The following is a 27215-nucleotide window of genomic DNA, read 5'->3' as shown; positions in this document are numbered from 1 at the left end:
TTGGTTACACCTGTTTGAGACAATTAAACATTTTATGTAATTTTATCTGAAATAGCTCTCCACTGCATGCCTGAAGTGTTTCAAGCGACCATTGAGGATTTCACCTATATATAGCCATTTGGCTATTCAATGTGTTGGCTCCCTCTCTTATTTCCATTCCTAAATTGATTTTAACAAATCTGTATTATATTTCTAGTTTCAGGATTGTCTTCACATTTTGAAGATCTGTCAAAGTAGAAAAGGCTATCTTCTCTGAGGTCACAGCATTGCCAAACGATTTCCTAATTGTATTCACACAATTATGGCTAATGCCAGGAAATCGAACTGAAAACAAAGAAGCGTTATAACAACTAGCATCTATTCAACAACACATCTCCACTTCGGATAGTCATTCCATTGTGAGAATTATCATAGTCTACGGACAAAGGCATAGCAACTGTCTAAAACAAGCATCCTAACTGCGGATGATCCATCCATTATGGGCATGAAGATCCGTCTGATAACAGGGTTCCATGCTTCGGATAAAAGTCTGTGTTAACCACAGGCATCTATAATGAAATTTATACAACATAATCTGCAGCCTGTACTGTGGACAGCTAGCCATTACAACAACAGGCACTTATCTGACAGCCAGACCGGCATTCCATTGTTAAAAATGGGGGTCTGAAATATTAAAAGTCATTAATATTACATACAGTATGATGGCAAATGGCATGGCAGTCATCCATATTGAAGGATGGCATCTGTCTGATAATAGTGAGACAGGAAATGTGTTCAATAATCGGGAATGTAATAATAGCATTCATAAACCATATATATCTATATAAAGACAGTCAACCATACTGTAAGCTGGCATCTGTTATAACAACAGGCCTCTCTCTGACGATAGTCAGACAGGCATTTGTATATATGAACAATCCGTTATAACAACGGTCTTGTGTAATATAATAATTACCAATAATATATATATGTATGATGAGGCATCGATACTGTGGGCTTACAATTTGTTCTAGCAGCAGTAGTCTGTTCAGCAAGGGTCCAAGGGTCCATCATCCGTTGTAAAACAGGCATCTTGTTAGACAATGTTAGACAGACTGTCATAACAACAGGCATCTGTTTTGGCAACGGGCATCTGTCTATACATCCATAGACAGGCATCCGTACTGAGTACAGGCAATCCGTTTTTTCAAACGGGCATCCATCTGTCTATTGACAGATAGGCATCCGTACTGGGTACAGGCAATCCGTCGTTACAAACGGGCATCCATCTGTCTATTGACAGATAGGCATCCGTACTGGGTACAGGCAATCCATTTTAACAAATGGGCATCCATCTGTCTATTGACAGATAGGCATCCGTACTGGGTACAGGCAATCCGTTTTTATAAAACGGGCATCCATCTGTCTATTTGACAGATAGGTATAGACATCCGTACTGGGTACAGGCAATCCGTTTTAATAAACGGGCATCCATCTGTCCATTTGACAGATAGGTATAGACATCCGTACTGGGTACAGGCAATCCGTTTTAATAAACGGGCATCCATCTGTCCATTTGACAGATAGGTATAGACATCCGTACTGGGTACAGGCAATCCGTTTTAATAAACGGGCATCCATCTGTCCATTTGACAGATAGGTATAGACATCCGTACTGGGTACAGGCAATCCGTTTTGATAAACGGGCATCCATCTGTCTATTTGACAGATAGGTATAGACATCCGTACTGGGTACAGGCAATCCGTTTTAATAAACGGGCATCGGTTAAAACCGGGAATCCAAGGGGCTTCGGGGTCTTCTGGCTAAAACATATTTAAATTATGATTTAAGCATACCTTCTACAAAAGTTATCTCTGACAACTGTTTCGTGCTTCATCTCAAAGCGTAATAGATTCGTTTGCATCATTCTTCTGCCAATAGGAACGTAACTTGTTGAATCTTCTCAATTCCATTCTAATATATGGATTTTTCGTCACATGGCTCTCTCAATAATTTTTGCAAGGATTGTAGATTATAATCTTTGAATATATCCTTCCGAAGAATTGAGTACTTCACTTTTGTCCTTAGTAAGGGCAAAATTTTAAACACGTGTGGTTCTTCCGACACAAAAAACAAATAATGGCGGCTCTAGGCTGAAGGAGCATCGAGGAAGCATGGGGATGCGTGCGCAGTTTTTTAGGTTGGAAATATGACTCTATGGTCATATACTTTGAACACTGTGGTGAATTCCTTCGGAAACAAGTATACTACAATTATGATCTAGAGGACGAGACGCGCAATATAATTTTTCAGAAAAATAGAGTTGACCAATAAAGTGTAACATAATCGATAATTGTAACATAATTTAGAGAGAGAGTTGAATATATTGAAACTATTTGTCATATTTTCTGTTTATCAGAACTTCGGCAACAGATATCAGTCACTTCGGCTATTGAAATTATTTTACATCTAAGGGAATTCTCTATTGCCGGGGAATCCCAAAATTGATTAAATTACTTAACGTCAAACATCGAACCTCCAAGTTTACTTATTTCGGCGCTGTGCGCTGCCACACCTACGGAATTTAGAGTAGATCTACGGAATTCAGACGGTACCTACGGAATCTCCTATTTTGTTCGATATTCTGCGGAATCATTATGAAATTATTTTAAGATTGTATTCCTCTCTTTATTGCTGTCAAGTCTTCGAAAATATGAATGAAATTTATTTATCTTTTGTGTTACCCATCAGCAGGTAGTTGGAATTTTTCACAGTTTCGCCGAGTGGGCTGTGTCATAAAAACCATCTACTAATAATGTACGCCCTTTCTACATCACTTGACTTTTTCTATTAAATTTAAGGCTTATGTTATTTTCGTCCTTTTTATCATGGTAATAGGGTTTAATTTTGAATAACATAGTTTCGGTGTACTTGCGCATTTATTGAACTTTGAAGAAAATTGCATTGTTCATGGACTAGATAGAGACATCTCTGATCATTCACATAAAAATCTATAACAACATTTTTCACTTCATCATGTTAATGAAAGAGTATTTGTCAGATCTGAGATAAATCCCCTTTCTGCCATCTATTGTAACATAATTTTCAGGAAAATCTGATAATTTTGGCAACCTGGTTCCATAATTTCATTTCAGTTATCTGGTAACACTGGAAGATGGCGACTTCGAGCAGTTGTGCAAAGATTAGCAGTTGTGTGTTGCCTGTTACTATCAATATGGAAAAAATGCAGCAAATTTTGAAACTAGAAAATGGTGATGATAATCCATTCAAGTGCGCTGTTTGTAAACATTATTTGTCTATATCACCCATTGTGCATAATACTGTTTTGGGTAGCATTTGCGGACGAGACGTCTGTAAGAAGTTGGCAGCTTCGCAAGGTACAAATTATCGACAAAAAGCCTATGAGGGGTTAGCAAAAGTTTTTGAATTTCCATGTATGTACGAAGAAAGTGGATGCAAGGAAGTACTTCCTTGGAATGAAATAGGAGAACACGAAATAATTTGTGAATTCGTGAAATTATGCTGTCCCTTTTCGACCGACCAATTTGAAGATGCAGAAAAAATATGTACATGGAAAGGAAACGCATCTGAAATCTTAGGTCATATGGAAGAGTTTCACTCGCCACATAGGTTCGAAAATTACGTTCAGATTAGTCTTGACCAAGATATAGAGAGAAATAAATTATTGTTTTCAAGGATTCTAGATAGTATTGTGATTCTTTTGATAGTTATTGGTGCTGAATCTGACACTTATTGGAAAGTATGGACAGTTCCAGAACTTTGGAAAAACTTAAATTATAAAATTGAAATTTCTTCAGATAAACGACAAACCTTGACTGTATCAAAATTCCAGAAGGCTGGACTCTTACACCCTACTTTCTTCAAAAGTAAAATTGATAACAGCTGGTTCAAAATCAGTGTTGATTCTATAAAAAATTTGTTTGATTCTCCTTACTTTTTGACCACTAAGTTTTATGTGAAGGGATTTTTAATTGGTTCACCAGATAATCTTTCTTGTGACATAAATTCATTATTGCCAATGCCAACTATAACATGCGGTCATTGTAAAAAACAAGCAGAAAAATTTATTTATGTTTGTAGAAGTAATAAAGCCCACAAATTTTGTGGTATGTGTGGCTATTTTAAACAATGTCCTTGGTGCCTTGGGAAATCTGGATCCTTATTTGATAACACTAGAGATAAAGAATCAATACCTCTGGATAAAACCCTTGTTCCAACAATGTTGAAAGTACTTTTCAAGGAATCATTTGAAAATTGCATATTGTGTAAAGAAAATGTTCAATGCCTATCTGCCCATTTGAGTAATTGTCACAATGAGTTTATTTTCAACCTTGGTGAATATAATAATTTCAGGTTGAACACTTATTATTTCTCTTTTGATGATCATATCTTTCTTTTATCAAAAAACATCAAAGAAAATTGGAATCGTACATTCTCAGTGAGCTGTTTAGGATCCCATACTGTTAAATATAAATATGAACTCAAGTTGGTTACCACCAAACCTTCATATTCTGCAATTACATTTACTAACTTTTGCTATTCTGAATTAATTAATTATTTAAATTTTACCTTTTGGGAAAACTATAATAGTTGCATACATGAAACTTTAATACCTGGAACCTTATATAATTCAATTTTTCCTTTTGGTGATAATGAGGATAACATTGAGTTCAAATTGAATATCTTCAAAATTTGAACTATTTGAGTTTTGGATTTATTTTTTTTATTTAGAAGTTTACATACGTTTGCAATTACCTAGTGCCTTGGAATATCTCTTGTATTGAATAAAGATGCTGTACTATTTACGTTTTCAAAATGTTCAATATATATGTTATCATTCACCATATGATCGACTGTCCAACTTTACGTGAGATTAAATATCCGCATACCTCGATTGAATAGCTGACCTAAGTAGAGCGTTTATCTGCCAAAACCGAGAACCAATGCCAATGTGCTTGTCAAATAACCTATTTAACTCCGTAAATGATAACATAAGTATTTTTTGTGTTTCCATTAGGATATTTTAATATTAAGTGAGGGAGTCCTTATTTCGACTACAATCTGAATAGTTGTGATTGTTGGCCACACGCATGTTTCCCGACATTTTGGATTCTACTGGCTGTTATTTCTCTACACACTGGCTTAGTCCTTTTTGATTTGTTTCTGTTGCAGAAATAAACTTTGTACGTAAATGTATTGTTGTCTTGTAATTGGAAATGCTTCCTGTGTAAACAATAAACTATTTTTTTATTCTGAATCGATTAATGATTTAAAATATACTACTGGGGGATGGGGGAAATTTAAAGGCATATGCGAAACATTAATACCTTTGAACCTATATACCTAAGTTTTTCCTTACGTTGATAACAAGGCTAACAGCTCTTTGCTAACAGAGTTCAAATATAATATCTTCAAAATTTGAGTTCAGATCGAGATTATTAATCTTTGACCTGTGGTTTCACTTCTGTGAAGTTATCCACGGGTTTCCAGCCTCTGATTATGACGTGCGGTGGGATAGAGGCGATTCGGCAGGCGGCGTTGCCACACCTTTCCGGCCTTCTGATCACCAGGAATTTGTGTTGATCTCTGAATTTCTGAATACAAATACTCCACTGAAAGAATTTTTTTGCAGCACGAATTATTTTCGGAGTTATAAACGTTTACCTCTTTGAAAAAACCGTTGCTCGGTCATTTTTCACTATTCCGGACGGCGGGCTAAATTCATTTATCTATTCTGATAGAGCACATTAATACAAACACTCCACTGAAAGAATTTTTTTGGAGCACGAATTATTTTCGGAGTTATAAACGTTTCTGTTGTCTATCTATAAGTCGGAACAATACTCCATAAAGTTTTGTGAAATATTTATAATATTAAAATAAAAAAAATTTGTTGATCAAAATGATTTAAGTTGTGATTACAAAAAATACATGTAAAGAAAAGCGTTAAAATCGCAAAGCTTTTCTTGAATATTATATTCGCGTTACCTGGAATCGCCGAACTGACACTTTATAATAAGTGTCATAATAAATAGTTTCAGTTTAACAATTATATTGAAGAAGGTTGAATTAAAGGCTTTAAATGTTGTTTCCTTCTATTTTTGCAGGTTTGTTATACTGTGAGTTTTGATATTGTTAATAAAGATACCCTCTATTTCTGCAGAGAAACGCAATTGAGTCTCTATTCATTTTAAATAAGAACTTTATTATATACATATCTTTTTTTTTTCCTCCACCTCCAGTATACTTGTTCAATTCAGAAATTCAGAGATCAACACAAATTCCTTGTGATCAGAAGGCCGGAAAGGTGTGGCAACGTCGCCGGCCGAATCGCCCCTATCCCACCCTTATCGCACCGCACGTCATCAGTGGCTAGAAACCCGTGGATATGCCCCAAGAAGATGAGCATACACTAATTTCTCCCTGATGCGAACCAATCAGGAAACAGCACATGTCATGCGACAACGATAGAGAGAGAGGGAGAGTGGGAGTTGTCTCTGTCTCTGTCGTATTCTTCAACTTGAAGAATTTGTAACGGTCTTTCCACTCTTTCCGCCATTCAATTCTGAATTGTTCTGATAGTTGCTTACTTGCCCAAACATTTGTGCTCTGAAAGCTGCTACTGAATATTTTGAGAATATATTTGGAATATCTTCAAGCAATTTTCATTGCTCTAATTTATATCTATTATATTTCAGGAGTTTCTTCAAATTAAAGCAATTTTTATTGCTCTAATTCATATCTATTGTATTTCAGGAGTTTCTTCAAATTAAAGCAATTTTTATTGCTCTAATTCATATCTATTGTATTTCAGGAGTTTCTTCAAATTAAAGCAATTTTTATTGCTCTAATTCATATCTATTGTATTTCAGGAGTTTCTTCAAATTAAAGCAATTTTCATTGCTTCAATTTTTAACTTGTAGTTTAGCTTTCAGGAAATAGATTCTTGAACATGGATGGGGAAAAGTATGTATTCACTGTTATGTTATGTTATTATACATATTATTGATTCATTATTAAAACCTCATATTTCAGCGATAAACTGATTTGTCAAATCTGTAAAAAGAAATACTCTAGTGTTTCGGCGAAATATCGCCATTTGCGAGATGTTCATAATGAACAACCTATTGCAAAACAGACAGTGCATATAAAATGCCCCATTTGCCCTCAAGAAGAAAAAGTAGCTCTTGAGTCTCATGATATGCTGATTAATCACTTACAGCAGATTCATTCTCTAAGTATCAAGACATCACTTTTTACTTTTAAGAATGAAGAAGAATTTGAGACTTGGAGAGCACTTGATAACAGAAATGTGGATTACGTAAAACGAAGAGATCGTAAAATCAGCGATGGACAGGTGGTATATTATGAATGCAATCGTAGTAATTTTTCAGGTTTGTACCTATTTGTTATTCATCATAATATTTACAAGTGAAGTATTATTATTTCACCAGCGATAATGTAATATCATCTATCTGTTCCATTTTTAGGATATACTAGCCAATGTAGCAAACGCAGCATGAAAACTGGGGGAAGTATCAAAATCTCTGGTTTCTGCCCTTCTAGAATTCGTGTGAAGATATGTAATACAGGTAAATATTGTAATATTTTAGTTGTATTCTCTAGAGCGATATACTGAATATGTTCAAGGGGTGGATGTTAAATTTGTTGAAACACATGTTGGTCATGACGATCTACTGCGATCTAAACATTTGACAAAGGACCAGCAGGAAATGATTGCTAGTAAATTGGCAGCTGGAGTCACAAAAGAAAGAATTTTGGAAGATGCAAGAACTATAACCGGCAATAAGCTAGAAAGAATTAATGTGCTTAAAAGGGCAGATCTTGCTTATATTATAAGAAAATTCAACATAGAGAAGAGGAGACATGATGATGACATGGTTGCCACCACTTTGAAAGTGAAAGAGTGGAACAGTCAAGGAAAAAATTATGTTTTTTTGTTCAAGCAAATTGGTATGTATATTATTCAAAATTGTGCCTTCATTCCTATTCTTTCTTTACAAATTGTAAAATTATCAGGAGAAACCTACCCAGGATTGAAGGCAGAAGACTTTGCTCTAGGATTCATGAACGATGATATGGAGAGAAAGCTCAAACAATTCAAAAGGATAATATGCATCGATGGAACCCATGGCACAAACTCAAGACATTATGATCTGACTATAGTTTTAGTCAAAGATGAGAATAAAATCGGTTTCCCGGTGGCTTTCTTATTATCGAATAGACTGGATCAAACCATCCAAAATATTTTTTTTGATGCTTTGAAATCTAAGATTGGAGAGCCAGTGGACGCAGAATATATTATGACCGATGATGATATAAAATATTATAATGCATGGTGTCAGGTATTGAAGAACATAGCTACATATTGGATTTATGTTACAGCTATTAAATTTTTAATACATTTTCCAGGCAATGGTAACAGAAAGAAAGCCAAGAAGGCTCCTCTGTACTTGGCATGTTATTAAGAATTGGAATATACAGGGGAGAAACAAGTTGAAGAATGTGGACAACAAAAAAGAGATGAAAAATAGAATGCGAAAAATTTTGAAGGAGACTGATGTATCAACATTCCACAAGATGAAAGACGAATATTTCAAGCATTTGGAAGAAGGACAGGAAAATGAATTTTTGAAATATTTAAAGAAGTGAGTTGTTTTAAATGTGGAAGAGTATAATTGAAGATTTTCATAAATGTTTTTCAGTTATTATTTCCAAAGTGAAGAAAGAATCATGATGTGGGCTCACTGCCACAGAGTAAATGTTGGGATTAATACCAACATGGCTATAGAAAGCCTGAATAAAGTATTGAAGTACAATAAAATGAGGGGAAATCAGAATTTACGGTATTGTTTTGAAGGATGCACCACGAATAATAATCATATTCTATAAAATGTATTGTAGGGTAGAGAAATTACTGGACACTTTGGAGGAATTGGTAAATGAAAAGATGTGGAAAAACATTATTGACACGGAAAGACCTTCTGCCAATCAATACCAGGCCAGAGTTAACCGAGAAGCTCATTCGAAAGCAGAAAATGGACTGACCGATAAAGTAGTATGCTTAGAAACTGGTGAGTTTAGAGTACCATCGGAATCCGTGAGTAATAAATTTTATATTGTGTCATATAATGAGTTGTGTGATAAGGATTGCACATCTCTATATTGCATTAAGTGCAAAATATGCATCCATAGGTTTAGATGTCAATGTGCAGAGTTTACTATAAAAGCTGCCATGTGTAAACATATACATGCAGTTGCTCTGGTCGCAGAGAGAAGCGATTCTGTTTTAGGTGTGAGAACTGTAAATGATGATGATGAGGACAACAACTTATATATATGTCAACCATCAACAAGTAGGGCTGCTTATGAAATGGATGTCCAGAGTGTCGTAGGTGGATCCAGTCAAATTACAAATGATCCAATAGATTCTACTACAAAAGATGTAAGTCTTTGTGATGATTCATGCATATGGTTCTTCATAGTTTATTATAGATTGTATTAGAACAAGCTAGAATGCAGCTTGGTTTATTGGATGTGGGTACCCTTCGTAACATTGCAAAAATTATTAGAGACGCTTATAACTTGCAATGCAATAATGCTTCTACCAGCAGAAAAAGAAAAATAGAGAAACAGTTGTATTTCCCAAGTAAGAAGTAGTCAAGTTGCACATCATGTTGGTGGAGTCAAAAGGTTTATTGTCTATGGAATAAATGTATGTTTTCTAATGTATTGGGGCTTGGTATGATGTGTAAATGTAGCTTATTTTGATTATTCCAGATCAATATGAAGAAGACTCTTTGCCTTTTCAGTTTCTTTTGAAATACTGCATGTCATTTACTCAAATCTACTAACTAACAGGTGATATAATGGAAGGTTGTAAGGTTATCGACAAATAAAGCATGTTTTTTAACACCAAATAAAAGTACGATTCAAGGTAGTGGTAATAAAAAGAATTTCAAAAAGGAAGTATTTTTTCTATAATTTATAGAAGCTTGATGTACATTTGAATTTTATTTTTTGAGTATTCTAGATCTAAATGAGATAATTAAATAATGTTAGAAGAGGAAAATTGGAATTGAAAGAGTCCTTATGTATTTTTCTATTGCAACATGTTGGTATAAGGATGGTTTTAAGGCCATACTTGAAAGAGGTTGGTCAATTTTTAATTGATTTGACACATAATTAATTTTCAATCTTGTACAGCTTTCTATTTCAGGCTTTGAATTTCAACCACCTCGGAGAAGACTCTAATTTCCCTTTATGGAAGAATCAAGATAAGATGTCCTTCAGTATTGAATATCTCCTGTTAATTTTGTTTGGTTTTTTTTTGTAAACACGGGGAGGCAGGGTTTTTTCTTCTGAGGTTTTTCCCTGAGCTCTTGTATCATACGCAGAATTGTATGGTTCCCCGTTGCACTAACCTCAGCTAAATATTAACATGAATAAAGAAGCATGTTAATCAAAGCAAGACTTTTTTTTCCTTTACTCCTTAGAATGAAACTGATTTAAGTTTTTCCAAATCATAATACAAAATATAAGTATGTTCTGTACTAATCAGAGAGAGATGATCAAATCTTAGCTAAATACTAACATAACAATAATGAAGCACATTTATCAATAGCGAGACATTTTTTCTTTTACTCCTCAGTAGGAAATTAATTTCAGATTTTTTGAGCCTTTCCAATTATAATACAAAGTGACTTACTGTCGGTATGTACGAATCATAATTTTTTAGAGATGATCAAATGAAATATACAAAAAAAGACAATATTATTTGTGGCATTATTTTCACTGCTTCACAAATAATGGATCATGCTTATTCGTAACTCGCTATCGAATTGCTGTAATCAAAATTTCTTAATTTTTCACTTCAGAGTTTTTGAATTGTACTCGAACTGTATGTAATTTGCGAAAAGTTGAACTCGTAATCGTAATGCCCAAATGAATTACTACAATATTTCTGCTTGTTTTTTATTACAAAATTGATGACAAATCTATATATTCTAACTTTAAATTCATTTGATAATCCGCGAGTCTTCGAAAATTTAGAACAAAATATATGCACACGAACAAACAACACGCAAACATCTTTGCTCTCCACAAAAGTAATTAAATTTAGGCCTTAAAATAACACGCAAATATGAGAAAGAATAGCACATTCCACCTGCTACAATCAAAACATTTTTGTTTTGATCATGTCGTTGTCACTCTGTCACTATCGGAATACAGGTTATGTTGTTTATGGTGCCCTTTGGATTTCCTACACGTCGACGACCTAATCGTCGACGTGGGGAGGAAATTAGTGGTATACAGTGCTGTTTCCTGATTGGTCGAGAAATTTCGTACCAGGGAGGAATTAGTGTGCTAAGAAGATGGCCGCTTCCATAGTCTTTGTCTATGGCGGCTTCGAGCAGTTGTGTGTTGCCTGTTTCTATCAATATGGAAAAAATGCAGCAAATTTTGAAACTAGTGAATGGTGATGATAATCCATTTAAGTGCGCTGTTTGTAATCATTATTTGTCAATATCGCCCATTGTGCACAATGATGTTTTGGGTAGCATTTGCGGACGAGACCGCTGTAAGAAGTTGGCAGTTTCGCAAGGTACAAATTATCGACAAAAAGCCTATGAGGGGTTAGCAAAAGTTTTTGAATTTCCATGTAAGAACGAAGAAAATGGATGCAAGGAAGTACTTCCATGGAATGAAATAGGAGAACACGAATTAATTTGTGAATTCGTTAAATTATGCTGTCCCTTTTCGACCGACCAATTTGAAGATAAAAAAAAAATATGTACATGGGAAGGAAACACATCTGAAATCTTAGGTCATATGGAAGAAGTTCACTCGCCACATAGGTTCGAAAATTATGTACAGATCAGTCTTGAGCAAGATATAAAGAGAAATAAATTATTGTTTTCAAGGATTCAAGATAATATTGTGGTACTTTTGATAATTGTGAATGCAGAATCTGACACTTATTATTGGAAAGTATGGACAGTTCCAGAAATTTGGAAAAACTTAAATTATAAAATTGAAATTTCTTCAGAAAAACAACAAACCTTGACTGTATCAAAATTCCAGAAGGCTGGATTCTTACACCCTACTTTCTTCAAAAGTAAAATTGATAACAGCTGGTTCAAAATCAATGTTGATTCTATGAAAAATTTGTTTGATTCTCCTTACTTTTTGACCACTAAGTTTTATGTGAAGGGATTTCTAATTGGTTCCCCAGAGAATCTTTCTTGTCACGACATAAATTCATTATTGCCAATGCCAACTATAACATGCGGTAAATGTAACAAACCAGCAGAAAATTTTATTTATGTTTGTAGAAATGATAAAGCCCACAAATTTTGTGGTATGTGTGGCTATGTTACTAAATGTGCTTGCTGCAGTGGTCCCTTGGATAAAACCCTTGTTCTAAAGATCTTGAAAGCACTTTTCAAGGAATCATTTGAATATTGCACATTGTGTGAAGAAAACGTTCAATGTCTATCTGCCCATTTGAGTAATCATCACCATGAGTTTATTTTCCAACTTGGCAAATGTCATAATTTCAGGTCGAAATATCATTTTTTCTCTTTTGATGATCATATCTTCCTTTTATCAAAAAACATCAACGAAAATTCAGATCTTACATTCTCAGTGCGCTGTTTAGGAAGCAATACTGTTGATTATAAATACGAACTCAAGTTGGTGAGCACCAAACCTCCATATTCTGCAATTACATTTACTAACTTTTGCTATTCTGAATTGATTAATTATTTAAATCATACTATTGGGGATAATTTGGATACAAGTTGCTTTCATGAAACATTAATACCTGGAACCTTTTATAATTCAATTTTTCCTTATGTTAATAATATGGATAACATCGAGTTCAAATTGAATATCTTCAAAATTTGAACTATTTGAGTTTTGGATTGATTTTTTTTTTTATTAAGAAGTTTACATACGTTTGCAATTACCTAGTGCCTTAGAATATTCCTTGCATTGAATAAAGATGCAGTACTGTTTTCAAAATGTTCAATATAATATGTGATCATTCATTATAAGACTGACTGTCCAAATATACTTGAAAGATTAAATATCCGCATACCTCGCTTGAATAGCAGACTTGAGGATAGCGTATATTTGTCAAAACCAAGAACTAATATGCTTGTCAAATCACTAATACTAATCATCTACTGCATGTGCCGCAAATTTAACTCCCTAGGTGATAACATAGATATTTTTTGTGGTTCCATTAGGATATTTTAATATTAAGTGAGGGAGTCCTTATTTCGACTACAATCTGAATAGTTGTGACTGGTGGCCACACACATGTTTCCTGACATTTTGGATTCTACGGGTTGTTATTTCTCTACATTATTGACTGGGTCCTATTTGAATTGTTTCTGTTGCAGAAATAAACTTTGTACTTATGTGTATTGATGTTGTGTAACTGGGGATTGCTTCCTGTGTAAACAATAAACTATTTTTTTATTTTTCTGAAACGATTATTGATTTAAAATATACTACTGGGGAGAATTTGAAGGCATAGGTGAAACATTAATACCTTTAAACCTATATACCTCAGTTTTTCCTTACGTTAATCACATTAATTAATAACATTGAGAGTTCAAATTGAATATCTTCAAAATTTGAGTGAAGATTGATTTTCTTTTATTTAGAGGTTTACTTGTGCCTTATTCCTCTAGTAATGATAAGTGAACATTAAGAAAATAATAACAAAGGGACAGGGTGTTGAAGGAAATGAGAAAGCCGATGAACTTGCAAAAAGAGCATCATACCTGCTGGACCTGAGCCTCTCTGTGGGCTCGGAAAATACCAATATTAAGCAGCGGTCCAACAATGAGAGTTGAACAACATAATAACCATCTGTAGAAACACTCCTGGACTTACTCAGTCGAAGGAATTCGTGATGATTTCACCGACCTACGTCAGAAAACTGCTAAAGCTGTCATGAGCGAGCCATAAAGTAAGTCTGTGGAGCGAGCTTCGGGTGATGGTGGGACTAATATCATTTGTACTGTTCTGACGTACTTTTTCTCACCCTGGTCGCTCCAAAGAATTAGAGAGCCCGGGTAGTCTTAAATGATCAGTGGAGAAGGGTAGCAGTGAAAACTAGGGTGGTAGCGTCTTCTTGGTCTCTGCCTTATGACGGTTTTTAACCGTTCAAAAAGAGTACCTATCCATAGCCTACTAGAGTTAGTCTTCTAGTAGGCTATGACCTATCTCTTCTGACGAAAATCTAGCTCTAACTGATTTAGGGAACAGACTCTCACTGGCAAAAATAACTGGCAACAAAATATACGTTCAGATCTTCATTCCTACTGGATTGAATTATATACAGAATTGTACAAGTAATAACAGATGACATCCACTAAAATACGGATGAAATAGACGGTAAATACGGTTAAATTTTGAAATCCTGGCAAGTTACTCCCCCTGTCGGCAGAAATCGGTACTCGTTACTGTACTGGTCCAACTGCAGTGCTCATTATTATTATTATTAGTGTTCTGTGGTGCACCCTGTCTCTATCTCTCTCTCTCTCTCTGTGACCCTCAAAATCGCTGCCAGTCAGACAGCAATTATTGAACTCTATGGGAACCCATAGAGTTCAATGAGGTCCATTGAACTCTATGAGAGTTCTCATAGAGTTCAATGAGCAGGTCGGAAGAAGCTGTCAACCTGTTACTTGATCGCTCGCATAGACAATCTACGCTCGGAGGTCGACAATATATTAACAAAATGAGCACCAAAAATACGGTAGGAACCCCAAGCCCTCCTGGGTCCCAACGGCGGTCGAACGGTCGCGGAAGCCGGCAATCTACAGAGCCTACAATAACTAGATCAAGTTTAAACGGTAGGTAGGTATTTTCAGCCAGTCCAACGGACTAAAGAACGCGGAAAATAGCGAAGATATTCCCTCAGGTATGGACTACGTAAGGAATAATAACGCTACAAGTGACTCGCCTTAAACTTTTAAACTTGTCGTATTTCTAACTGTCCTGAACGGTAAAACCAAAGAGTAACATAAATGAGTTGTTACTCTTTGGTAAAACACTCTCCTTGGCACCTCGATCTCCACCACAGATTACAGATTATCTGTGATCTCCACTAATTTTGCTCTAGAGAGTAGAGAGAAGGAGAACGATCGCCGTACTAAAAATGTGTCCCCGAAAACGGGGAACGTAGGAAAGGTGTCGCTGCAATTGCTGCGTTTATAGGGGTGGGGATTCAAGCGTCAATTTGAAATGAACAGCCTTCATTTTATTTCAGGTTATGTGTTATCGTGTTTTGCTGATCATTTTCAAACACCTTTCTTCAAATCCATATTAAATATGAGTTCTCTGATTTATATGCAATAAAATACAAGTCAAATTATAGAGGGGACTATGTTATCAACTTTATTCATAGTAGAGCGGTTACTCTGGTGACAGATATTGAATCAAATTGTCAGGAATTCGACCGCCCACTTACTAACCTGAAGAAACCAAAGTGTATATACGGACCACAGCCCTAGTAGCCAGTTTTTTTGACATAAAAATTTCCGATTGCAGAATTCCACAATTTACTTGTAGCTTATTTTTCCCATTTTCGGGATGACACTTTTTTACATTGAACTCAAGAAACCTGATCCATCTCTCTGTTGTCTCTGCAATAAACTCCTTCATGAGTTCAAAGCTTTTTTCGTTCTCCTTCTCTCTATTTTTCTCTTCACATTTCTGTCACAGACCACTCAGAGTCCTTAAAGACGGCTGTGGAATAAGGGCTGTATTCGGGTTCGGCTTTTGGACGGTCCGAGAATTGTTCTAAAACTGCGCAAAACTGTTGCGCCCTAGTATAAAATCCTCTGCGCAGTTCTAGAACCATTCTCGGACTGTCCGAAAGCCGAACCCGAATACAGCTAAGATCTCTTTTCCAAGAGGAGTTAACCTAACATAACTCTATAATCTTTGTCTTTAATCAATCTTTGACATATTAATTCTATGGCCAAAGTTATATTTTTTTTCTACTTTTGTGTATTTTGTATTTTGGAATTAAAAAATAAATAATATTGAATATTAATATTAAAAAAATGGATTTGGGTGAATATTGTATTAATAATGGAGAGGAGGTACAAAATACCTGTGATGAGTGAGTAAATATTTTCATACTTACGATGATTTTATTCGATTTCTTTTATCTCAGAGACTGCTCAGTAATTAGTTCAATCGATGATTTCCTCCTAGTTCAATTGATTCAAAACTTATAGATATAGATATAGATATTTATGTTCCAAGATTCAAAACTCAACACAAATAATTCAAAAAATTCGATTTCTTTCAGAGTGAAGTTAGAAGAAAAATTTGGAATCATGGACAGCTCAGAACAATTCGAAGGCGAAGGAATTCATGATAGAGAGAAATATGTAATTAAGAATGAAGAAAGTAACTCAAATTCCTCGGATATAGATCATTCACCTGCCTCTTTCAGCAATGAAATGCCTCAAGTATTATGTCTACCAAGTATTAAATCTGAATTGGTTCACTTGGACCATTGCGAAGAAAAATATCTTGATGAACACATACAGAGTGACCTTACTGCCAGTCCTAAAGATGAGGAAAAATGGCATGTTAAATTAGGAACCCTAGATATTTGTGAACAATTTATAGATGAGGAAGGAGTTCATGATAGAGAAGACTATATAGCTAAGAATGAAGACAGTAACTCAAATTCCTCTGTTATAGAAATCGATACAAATCAATCACTTGACGCTTTTAACAAAGAAATACATGGAATATTGGATCCAGCAAGTATTGAATATCTTCCTTCAAATATCAAGAATAAGAAGTGCCATTTGTGTGATTTTGAGACCATCTATGAAAAAGACTTTGCTTTACACATCAAATCTGTTCATTTTATTTTTAGGTGTGAATTTTGCGAGTTAGTTACAAATGAAAAAGATAAACTTAAACAGCATGTTGGCTTGGCTCATTCACTTGCCAAAAACCACAAGTGTCACTCATGCAAATATGCTACAAGTAATAAAAGACACCTTGAATTGCATGTAAAATCGGTTCATTTAAAGATTAAGGAACACAAGTGTCATCTGTGTGAGTATAGTACAACCAGAAAAGACTCCCTTCAAAAGCATATAAACTCTATCCATTTAAATATCAAAAAACACAAATGTCACCATTGTGAATTTGCTACGTATCTTAAAACAAACCTGGATTCTCACATAAAATCTATTCATTTAAAAATTAGGCAATATAAGTGTCATTTATGTGAATATGCTGGAAGTGATAAACATAGACTCGATAACCACATTAAATCTGTTCATTTGAAAACTAGGGAATACAGTTGTCACATATGTGAATTTACTGCGAGTGTAAAGCAGAGACTCGATACACACGTAAAATCTGTTCATTTGAAAATAAGAAAGCACAGGTGCGATGTATGTGAATATTCTACAAGTAGAAAAAAAGACCTCGAGGTACACATAAAATCTGTTCATTTGAAAATTAAGGAACACAATTGTCATCTATGTAAGTATGTTACAAGCAGAAAAGACTCGCTTCAAAAGCATATAAACAATACTCATTTAAATATTAAGAAACACAAATGTCAAGAATGTGAATTTGCCTCGTATTTCAAAGCCACCCTCGATGCTCACATAAAATCGATTCATTTAAATATTAGGAAAAATAGGTGTAAGTTATGTGAATATGCTGCAAGTGATAAACTAAGCCTTCATACGCACGTAAAATCTGTTCATTCGGAAATTCTGCATCACGAGTGTCAACTATGTGATTTCGTTACAAGTAGAAAGGTGTACCTTCAGAAGCACGTTAACTCTGTTCATTCAAATATCAAGAAACACAAATGTTATTCATGTGAATATGCTTCCAGTGAAAAACAAAATGTTGATAGACATTTTAAATCTGCTCATTTGCAAATTAAAGATCACAAGTGTCATATGTGTGAATTTGTTACAAGTAGAAAAAATAGTCTTCAGAAGCACATCAATTCTATTCATTCAAATAGCAAATAAGACAATTGTCGGTTATGGGACTTTTCTTATTTTATTTTGTCGATGTAAATAGAAACTGAGTTTATAGAAGTAAATCAAAACTTCTGTAATAAAATAATGATAATAATAATAATAAAATCATTGTTTTATCAGATTTTGAAATTATTTTCCCCAAAACTGATCTATGAATTACAGAAAAAAATGTTGAAACTTATGCTTGTCTAGAACAAATCCCTTGTAGTTTAATAGATTTATTGAAATTTGTCTTGCTTGTTTTATTTAAATAGAGTAGACATTTTCAAGCTCAGTCGTAAAATTTGATAAGAAAAAGCCTCGGTGCTTGTGTTGTGCGTTCCCCCCGATATGATAATCATTAAACCAAAGATTATAGAGTACTATAATCTTTGCATTAAACTATATCTCTGATTAAACCACATATAACCTGTCAGCCGACCCTGAGTAGTTTGAATCAAAATGTCATTTCCGTTTAGCGACACTAGCACATCTATTGGATAAAAAATGAATAGTCTCCTACATGATATAGTGAAAGAAGAATAAGTTATCTGTGCTTATCATGTTCTATGATTATCTGTTCGGTTCTTTGAGCCATATTCTGGCGATGTCTTAAAGCGTCTTTGAGCGTGACGTCATTAATTTTGTTGTCGCAAAAATAGAATATCGCTGACGGTTGAGTCATCTGTCGTTGTCATTAGACCTTATTAGTGAGGTTAGGCGGAAATTTTGAATCGCGATCCATCCGTGGATCTGGTCCCTGAATTCCCTATGCATTTCTTATGGGACTAAAAATGCCGCGTACTTCTCGACCGTTTTTGGATATTTTAGCGAATTTCTTAAGATTTATTTCTGTTGGAATGTGTTCTATGATCCTTTCTTAACAAGTTGAAACCAAAATTTCGTAATAAAATGGTATATTTTTTTAATAATGGATCAATATAAAATTGGTCAGCAAGATCCATGGAAGTTTGTCGTAGCTTCATTTCGTTTCTAACCTCTGAACCTGACATCATTCTAACGCATAAGCATAGCATGTCATTTTTCTTGTTACTGTTCATGATTGACGTATAGCAGAAATGATCTACGACATACGGATATATTCCTTATAATAATGTGTTCAATTTTGATTTTAGGACATATAAAAGTATTTTGTGATGTAAAATGTTCATGAAAACAATCTCTAATAATGGGGGCACCCAATTTTGCTTGTCTTTATATTAACATTTACTTCTAGCTAGCGATATTCCATCTTAAAGTTGATTCCTATGTAAAAAAATTTGAATATGGATCTCCCGCCAATTGAGTGATTCTAACCTAACTAATAAGGTCTTTAGACAGCGAATCGAATTTTGAATTTTTCAATTTCTATTCTTTGGCTATTATTTGAAACATATTCATTTATTCTAAATGATAATGCAGAAACTGCATTATTGGCAGTAAAAGCAATCTTCCCTAGTAGGAATTCAAATCAAATTCGATATAAACAACATATTCTTCCTTCTTCTTTACCTCTTTCCGACACAGGCGCTCTCCCAGAGATCTGCTTAAAGCCTCTTAAAGACTGACGTCATGACTTATTCGCACCGCTTAAAGACGCTTCACGCGCCAAAATATGGTGTTGTCTCTAACATAGATTATGATCAGAGCCAGAGACAGAGAGTATGTCTCTACCACATTGAACTTTTGATTGAACTCTATGGGAACTCCCATACCTTTGGTCTCTGGACTCTGCTATGATGTTCTGTGTGTTAACCATAGACGGTTTTAACTATGGAGAGTAGAGAGAAGGAGAACGATCGCCGTACTAAAAATGTGTCTCCAAAAACGGGGAAAATAGGTGTAGCTGCGATTACAACGGGTATCGATAAGGAGTGGGGATTCAAGCGTCAATTTGAAATGAACAGCCTTCATTTTATTTAAGGTTATGTGTCATCGTGGTTTTTCTGATGATTTTTCAAATACCTTTCTTCAAATCTATATTGAATATGAGTTCTCTGAATTATATGCAATAAAATGCAAGTCGAAATCAATGAAATTCAAAAGAAATCACTGATCAAAAAAATTGTACCTACTTTTGTTTATCATTGTTTATTGAAAGCAGCTATGTTAGTTGGTTTACTAATCTTCAAAATTATATAAATCCGTAGTGAGGAGTAGTACACATCAAGACAACAAAAGGTAGCAGTCTCAGATTTATCACTTAGGTATTAGAGTAGATTCTTTTGCCAATACTCAGCTGAGAACCGATATAAATCATATATAATGTTATGCCAACAAAATTCTTCAAGAATATTTACTTCTGAACCATGTAGTTTTATTGGTTAAATATTCTTATTCCGAAGAGTCAACTTCTCACGAGGGATGACAATTTCGATTTCGTTTATAATGAATCCATCATATCTTTTTGATATCTTCATCGCAAAAGTGCTCTTGACACACAAATTGATTGGGAGTTGGTTCTTGAGATAAGGTTTTTTCCAATTTTCTCTCAAAAATGCTCTCGGAAATTTTATCTCTTCTCCTTTTCTTTCCGATGCCAAAACACTCTTATACTAGCGCACGCTTCCACATTTCACCATGGTCATATGTTGTTCTCTTATCAAAAATCGACAATAATAATATTCCTATCATCTGTCACCAGGGAAACAGTTCACTCAGCCAACGAACCAACTACAATTTGATTTGTGTAAACAAAATTTCGCACTCTTGTGATGGCCAGCGCGACTGTTGGCAAAAGCATGAACTACTACTATTGGTACATATTTTAGGGGACAAAAAATCTGTGGTCTCAAAGCAGCGATCGTTCTCCTTCTCTCTACTCTCTACTCTCCATAGTTTTATCGACGTACTAAAAATGTGTCCCCGAAAACGGGAAACGTAGGATAGGTGTCGCTGCGATTACAGCGGGTATCGATAAGGGGTGGGGATTCAAGCGTCAATTTGAAATGAACAGCCTTCATTTTATTTAAGGTTATGTGTCATCGTGGTTTTTCTGATGATTTTTCAAATACCTTTCTTCAAATCTATATTGAATATGAGTTCTCTGAATTATATGCAATAAAATGCAAGTCGAAATCAATGAAATTCAAAAGAAATCACTGATCAAAAAAATTGTACCTACTTTTGTTTATCATTGTTTATTGAAAGCAGCTATGTTAGTTGGTTTACCGTAATCTTCAAAATTATATAAATCCGTAGTGAGGAGTAGTACACATCAAGACAACAAAAGGTAGCAGTCTCAGATTTATCACTTAGGTATTAGAGTAGATTCTTTTGCCAATACTCAGCTGAGAACCGATATAAACCATATATTATGTTATGCCAACAAAATTCTTCAAGAATATTTACTTCTGAACCATGTAGTTTTATTGGTTAAATATTCTTATTCAGAAGAGTCAACTTCTCACGAGGGATGACAATTTCGATTTCGTTTATAATGAATCCATCATCTTTTTGATATCTTCATCGCAAAAGTGCTCTTGACACACAAATTGATTGGGAGTTGATTCTTGAGATAAGGTTTTTTCCAATTTTCTCTCAAAAATGCTCTCGGAAATTTTATCTCTTCTCCTTTTCTTTCCGATGCCAAAACACTCTTATACTAGCGCACGGTTCAACATTTCACCATGGTCATGTGTTGTTCTCTTATCAAAAATCGACAATAATAATATTCCTATCATCTGTCACCAGGGAAACAGTTCACTCAGCCAACGAGCCAACTACAATTTGATTTGTGTAAACAAAATTTCGCACTCTCGTGATGGCCAGCGCGCCTGTTGGCAAAAGCATGAACTACCCTATTGGTACATATTTTAGGGAACAAAAAATCTGTGGTCTCAAAGCAGCGATCGTTCTCTATGGAGAGTTCTACTCTCCATACAGAGATATATCTCTATATCTCTGTCTCCATATCGTTCTCCTTCTCTCTACTCTCCATATTTTAACTATGGTTAGTGTTCTGTGGTTTTAACCATAAAGTAGAGTGTGTTCTGTGGTTTTAACCTGCATTTTTGTTTATTGCTTGCAAATATCTTTGATTGTTTATTTATTAATTTCTCATCAGAGAATGTCAGAGATCATTTCAAAGCATTGAACACTAAAAGAACTTTCTTTTAGAGTTCACTGTTTCAAAGATATTCATAAAAGATATATATAAATATATCCACAACTAACGGTAACTCCACTTATAAACTATAACGAGACAGGTCACTGATATCAAATTGATATCTTTGCTGATATCTAGCCCTTTATTTTTCAACCGTGATTATATCAGAAAACAGAAAATATAAATATATATATATATTTATCAATCGTTTTAGGAGGAAAAATGGATAGAGATGAACGAAGTATTGATGTCAAAGAAGAGGTACATATTATTCACGATGAGTGAGTATTTATATTTATAACGATTAACTTCAGTTATTTTTCCGTACATTCAAATTTACTCAAAAAACGTATATCTTTCAGGGTGAAATTAGAAGTTTCTGAACAATTTATAGATGAAAATGGAGTTTATGGAAGAGAAGAATATAAAATTAAGAATGAAGAAATCAACTCTAATTCCTTAGTTATAGAAGGTGATTTAAATCAATCATCAGTCTCTTTTACCGAAGAAATGTTTCCAGTATTACATTCGCCTGGCAATAAATCTGAACCAGAATATCACTTGGTTGATTATCCTGCAGGTGAAGAAAAATATCTTGATAAACACATACAGTATGATCATACCTCCAGTTCTATAGATGACAAGAAACGGCGGACTAAATTAGGAGTCGTAGATATTTCTGAACAAGTTATAGACAAAGAAAGAGTTCATGATAGAGAAGAATATATAATTAAGAATGAAGGCAGCAACTCAAATTCCTTAGTAACAGAAGGCGATGCAAATCATTCATCTGCCTCTTTAACTGAAGAAATTCCCGGAGTATTAGATCCAGCAAGCGATGAATCTCTTCCTTTGAATATTAAGAATCACAAGTGTGCCTCTTTTAAAGGAAAAGAGCCTAAAGTATTAGATTCTCTGATGAATAACTCTGAAACAGTTCACTTGGAGCAGAATGAATGTAATAACAGATGTCCTTCGAGTGAAAAACATGATCTTGGAACTCGCATCCAGTGTGGTTCAAGTTCAAAAGATCGCAATAAAAAAAAGGTAAAGTCCATCCATTCAAATATCAAAAATCACAAGTGTGACTTATGTGACTTTGTTACAAATAGAAAATGGGAACTTAAAAATCATACAAACTCAGTTCATTTAAATATCAAAAAACACGAATGTCACTTATGTGACTATGTTACAAATAAAAACTGGGACCTTCAAAAGCATGTCAATCGTGTTCATCTGAATATTAGAAAACACAAGTGTCATTTATGTGAATTTGCTTCATGTGAAAAACAAAAACTGGATGTACACATTAAATCCGTTCACCTGAAAATCAAAGAAAACAAGTGTCATCTATGTGACTATGATACAAGCACCAAAAGTACTCTTCAAACCCATATTGAATCTGTTCATATGAGAATTAAGAAAATTAAGGATCACAAGTGTAACTTATGTGAATTTGCTGCAAGCTCGAAAACCGTCCTTGATAATCATGTGAAATCTGTTCATTTAAAAGTCAAGGATAACAGATGCCATCTATGCGAGTATGTTGCATGTAGAAAAGATACTCTTCAAAATCATATCGATTTTGTTCACTTAAATATCAAGAAATACCAGTGTGACCTATGTGAATATGCTGCGAGTGTCAAGAAATGCCTTGTAGCGCATGTTAAGTCAACACATTTGAAAAGTAAGGAGCACAAGTGCCATTTATGCGACTACGATACAGAAAGAAAAGAAAATCTTCAAAGGCACATCGATTCTGTTCATTTGAAAATCAAGCAACAACAGTGTCATCTATGCGACTATGTTGCATCCGAAAAAAGTAGCCTCCGATATCATATCAATTCTGTTCATTTGAAAATTAAGGAGCACAAGTGCCATTTATGCGACTACGATACAGAAAGAAAAGGAAGTCTACAAAGACACATCGATTCTGTTCATTTGAAAATCAAGCAACATCAGTGTCATCTATGCGACTATGCTGCAACCGTGAAAGATAGCCTCCGATATCATATCAATTCTGTTCATTTGAACAAGCAACATCAGTGTCATCTATGCGACTATGTTGCATCCGCAAAAAATAGCCTCCGATATCATATCAATACTGTTCATTTGAAAATTAAGGAGCACAAGTGCCATTTATGCGACTACGATACAGAAAGAAAAGTAAATCTTCAAAGGCACATCGATTCTGTTCATTTGAAAATCAAGCAACAACAGTGTCATCTATGCGACTATGTTGCATCCGAAAAAAGTAGCCTCCAATATCATATCAATTCTGTTCATTTGAACAAGCAACATCAGTGTCATCTATGCGACTATGTTGCATCCGCAAAAAATAACCTCCGATATCATATCAATACTGTTCATTTGAAAATTAAGGAACACAAGTGCCATTTATGCAACTACAATACAGAAAGAAAAGAAAGACTACAAAGACACATTGATTCTGTTCATTTGAAAATCAAGCAACATCAGTGTCATCTATGTGACTATGCTGCATCTGTAAAAGATAGCCTCCGATATCATATCAATTCTGTTCATTTGAACAAGCAACATCAGTGTCATCTATGTGACTATGCTGCAACCGCAAAAAATAGCCTCCGATATCATATCAATACTGTTCATTTGAAAATTAAGGAACACAAGTGTGATACATGTGAGTATGTTACAAGCAGAAAAAGTATTCTTCAAAAGCATATTGAATGCGTTCATTTAAAGAAACACAAGTGTCATTTATGCGAATACACTTCAAATATGAAAACCAAACTCAATAAACACATAAAAACCGTTCATTTGAAAAAATAAGATTATACAAGTGTCCACTAAGTGTTTTCATTACACATAGAAGAAGTTACCTTAAGAAGCATGTAGACCATATCCATCTAAAATATCACGAAACACAAGTGTTTCTTATGCGATTTTGCTGCAGGAGAAAAAACATAAACTTGATGTACACATAAAAACATTTCAAAATCAAGGAATACAAGTGTCAACTATGTGAGAATTATGCAGGTAGAAAAAATAGTCTTAAGAGGCATATCGCCAATATTGACGCAAATATCGAGGACCCTTTGTTATAGTGACAAGTATAATTTTTCGCTCATGTATTTTATATTTTTCATTGAATCGTTTCTTCTGTCATCTGAAGTGATCGAGACAAAGCAGTCATTTCCTCTTAAGATAAAGGTATTATAAGGAATATGCAAACTTGTACCTATACCTTTTATTGTGAAAACTAAAAGAGCTAAAAGGAAAAGTTAAATACAAAATTTGTCTGTAATCGATTGAACTTTTATTTTTAATAACCCACCTTAATACAGAGTGCTCTGTTTTTTCTCTGTTGGTATCGACTTTTTTATTTTAAATGGAACAGCTTGTACGTTATTGCATTTTTGAATTCTTTGTCAAATTTTAAGGTGACTTTGGTATGACAACCATGGTCCTATATAGCACCAATTCTGAGATATTCAACTTTTTCCTAAAATTTTTACAGCTGTAGGTGCTCACTAAAGTAGCTAATACTAGTTTTCTAATGAATGTATCAAAACCAAATTTTGCCCAGCTTTTGTCAACATATTGGATCATACGCAACATCTCTATTTTTATCAATCTGATATACAGGGTCTTCAGAAATTTAAGTTAAAAATTCAAATAATTCAATCAAAACTTAATTTTGTCAAATAGCAACCTATATTATTTTTCTTGTTCATCATGTAGAGCAGATCAAAATGAGCAAAAGATGTGTTCAAACTTTTTCTGTAAAGTAAATAGTTTCAGAAATATGGATGAAAAAGTGCATTTTTCCCTGAGAACCAACGATAATTAATTAATGATGAGCTGATTGAATATGGTAACTATGGAAACTAGCACTTATCGAATTGTGTACATTTTTTGAATTTTCTTTTGTGTTGTCAGACAACTACTTGATTATTTTGTGAAAAATGTATCTGTTAGATGAGTCTCCCCTTAAATTTTATTGGAAGCGAGTACTGATTATGAGTGAAAGAGTCTTTTTGTTCTTCATTAGTCAATTTAGTTAATTAAATTTACCAAAAAAATCAAAGCAAATATAGTAGAAACACTAATTGATAATTATCGTTGGTTCTTATGGGAAAATGCACTTTTTCATCCATATTTCTGAAACTATTCACTTAACAGAAAAAGTTTAAACACATTTTTTGCTCACATCATTCTCCTCTATATCGTTGGGTTAAAAAGTTCTGGTAATCACCAATTTTGCCCCATGTTGCTGAAGAATACATGAACAAATGTAGTAATTTCTATAATTTCGGAAATCTCTGTATCAATCTGTTATGTTAACAATCACAGTGTTGATCTATAAATAGTTGTATATCTTTTTTATCAATAAAATGCAGCCATGTTTTTCTGTGTCATCTTATCACGTGAAAACGGCTGAACCGATTTCATCCAATATTTTTTCTTTGAAACCTTCCTCCTATTTGGTAGAGGATTATATATATTATACCGGGTGACCCACCCAAGACGCGGCGCTCATTTTTAGGGAGTAAATAAAGATATTTTGAAAATCTTTTCTTGTGGTGTGTGTAGGATGTCGCAAAGCACAATTTAAAATTATTGTCATATACAGGGTTATATACTGGGTCTTCGAAAACAAAGATATAGAATTTTGATTGTAACACTCTGTATTTGAACTCAATAATGGAAGAGCAAGCTCAAATTATGATGATTTTCTTCAGATCACTTTATATCTTAGAAAGACCATTTACGAGATAATGGCGAAAATGGTTTACTAATTTCGAATAAAAAATCGAAAATTGCTCGGAAACTATCAGGTTTAGATGTAGGAAAATTTTATGAATATAGTTTCGAAAATTTTTACGTTCAACGAGATATAGAAATACTGGGTGTGTGTCATTTGAAATAAGAAAGTTTTCGACGATTATTTGTAGTTGATGTTTGAGAATTAATTATGATCACTCTGTATATTCCAGAATTGAAATTTTCTTTTTTATGTAGGAGTAGCCAACTTGTCTACTCGAAA

The 27215-nt window shown here is 34.2% G+C and overlaps 4 protein-coding genes across 15 annotated transcripts; all 4 read left to right on the top strand.

The window, feature by feature from the left end:
- The first annotated feature begins 6373 nt into the window (after nt 1–6373).
- On the top strand, nt 6374–13535 carry LOC123308770. 2 transcript variants are annotated; one of them, XM_044891597.1, is made up of 2 exons: nt 6374–6423; nt 11419–13535. In XM_044891597.1, the coding sequence occupies exon 2, from the start codon at nt 11444–11446 to the stop codon at nt 12950–12952; it is 1509 nt and encodes a 502-aa protein (XP_044747532.1). In that variant the 5' UTR covers nt 6374–6423; nt 11419–11443; the 3' UTR covers nt 12953–13535. The 2 variants fall into 2 exon arrangements, with proteins under 2 accessions (XP_044747532.1, XP_044747531.1); XM_044891596.1 differs by lacking the exon at nt 6374–6423 and adding an exon at nt 10554–10559 and having other exon boundaries at nt 11456–13535.
- Nucleotides 6430–10510, top strand: LOC123308753. Of its 10 annotated transcripts, none has more exons than XM_044891550.1 (11): nt 6430–6988; nt 7058–7416; nt 7513–7614; nt 7673–7996; nt 8063–8388; nt 8456–8691; nt 8749–8889; nt 8948–9488; nt 9539–9692; nt 10077–10196; nt 10263–10510. In XM_044891550.1, the coding sequence occupies exons 1-10, from the start codon at nt 6975–6977 to the stop codon at nt 10097–10099; spliced, it is 2220 nt and encodes a 739-aa protein (XP_044747485.1). In that variant the 5' UTR covers nt 6430–6974; the 3' UTR covers nt 10100–10196; nt 10263–10510. The 10 variants fall into 10 exon arrangements, with proteins under 10 accessions (XP_044747485.1, XP_044747486.1, XP_044747490.1 ...); XM_044891551.1 differs by having other exon boundaries at nt 10250–10510; XM_044891555.1 differs by having other exon boundaries at nt 10069–10196.
- Nucleotides 13536–16050: 2515 nt separating the features above from the next.
- LOC123308760 (zinc finger Y-chromosomal protein-like) lies at nt 16051–18333 on the top strand. Its single transcript, XM_044891574.1, has 2 exons — nt 16051–16190; nt 16383–18333. Exons 1-2 carry the CDS (start codon nt 16132–16134, stop codon nt 18088–18090), a joined length of 1767 nt encoding a protein of 588 aa, XP_044747509.1. The 5' UTR covers nt 16051–16131; the 3' UTR covers nt 18091–18333.
- Nucleotides 18334–22076: 3743 nt separating this feature from the next.
- On the top strand, nt 22077–25472 carry LOC123308752 (zinc finger protein 808-like). 2 transcript variants are annotated; one of them, XM_044891548.1, is made up of 4 exons: nt 22077–22258; nt 22404–22470; nt 22552–24559; nt 24818–25472. In XM_044891548.1, exons 2-4 carry the CDS (start codon nt 22412–22414, stop codon nt 24995–24997), a joined length of 2247 nt encoding a protein of 748 aa, XP_044747483.1. In that variant the 5' UTR covers nt 22077–22258; nt 22404–22411; the 3' UTR covers nt 24998–25472. The 2 variants fall into 2 exon arrangements, with proteins under 2 accessions (XP_044747483.1, XP_044747484.1); XM_044891549.1 differs by having other exon boundaries at nt 22552–24565; nt 24824–25472.
- The last annotated feature ends 1743 nt before the right edge of the window (nt 25473–27215 follow it).

Source organism: Coccinella septempunctata, chromosome 2 (assembly GCF_907165205.1).
Source record: "Coccinella septempunctata chromosome 2, icCocSept1.1, whole genome shotgun sequence".
NCBI classification, from domain to species: Eukaryota; Metazoa; Arthropoda; class Insecta; order Coleoptera; family Coccinellidae; genus Coccinella; species Coccinella septempunctata.
The sequence above is the reverse complement of the archived record's forward strand: the minus strand, read 5'-3'. Positions and strand labels throughout refer to the sequence as shown.

Excerpts from the sequence above, each read along its gene's own strand:
- LOC123308752 (XM_044891548.1), top strand. The coding sequence starts at position 22,412 with ATGGATAGAGATGAACGAAGTATTGATGTCAAAGAAGAGGTACATATT. Across the intron at positions 22,471-22,551 it reads GTACATATTATTCACGATGA|GGTGAAATTAGAAGTTTCTG; the intron begins GTGAGTATTTAT and ends TATATCTTTCAG. Across the intron at positions 24,560-24,817 it reads ATCATATCAATACTGTTCAT|TTGAAAATTAAGGAACACAA; the intron begins TTGAAAATTAAG and ends AATACTGTTCAT.
- LOC123308770 (XM_044891597.1), top strand. The coding sequence starts at position 11,444 with ATGGCGGCTTCGAGCAGTTGTGTGTTGCCTGTTTCTATCAATATGGAA.
- LOC123308753 (XM_044891550.1), top strand. Across the intron at positions 8,389-8,455 it reads ATTATAATGCATGGTGTCAG|GCAATGGTAACAGAAAGAAA; the intron begins GTATTGAAGAAC and ends TACATTTTCCAG. Across the intron at positions 8,692-8,748 it reads TTTTTGAAATATTTAAAGAA|TTATTATTTCCAAAGTGAAG; the intron begins GTGAGTTGTTTT and ends AATGTTTTTCAG.
- LOC123308760 (XM_044891574.1), top strand. The coding sequence starts at position 16,132 with ATGGATTTGGGTGAATATTGTATTAATAATGGAGAGGAGGTACAAAAT. Across the intron at positions 16,191-16,382 it reads GTACAAAATACCTGTGATGA|AGTGAAGTTAGAAGAAAAAT; the intron begins GTGAGTAAATAT and ends GATTTCTTTCAG.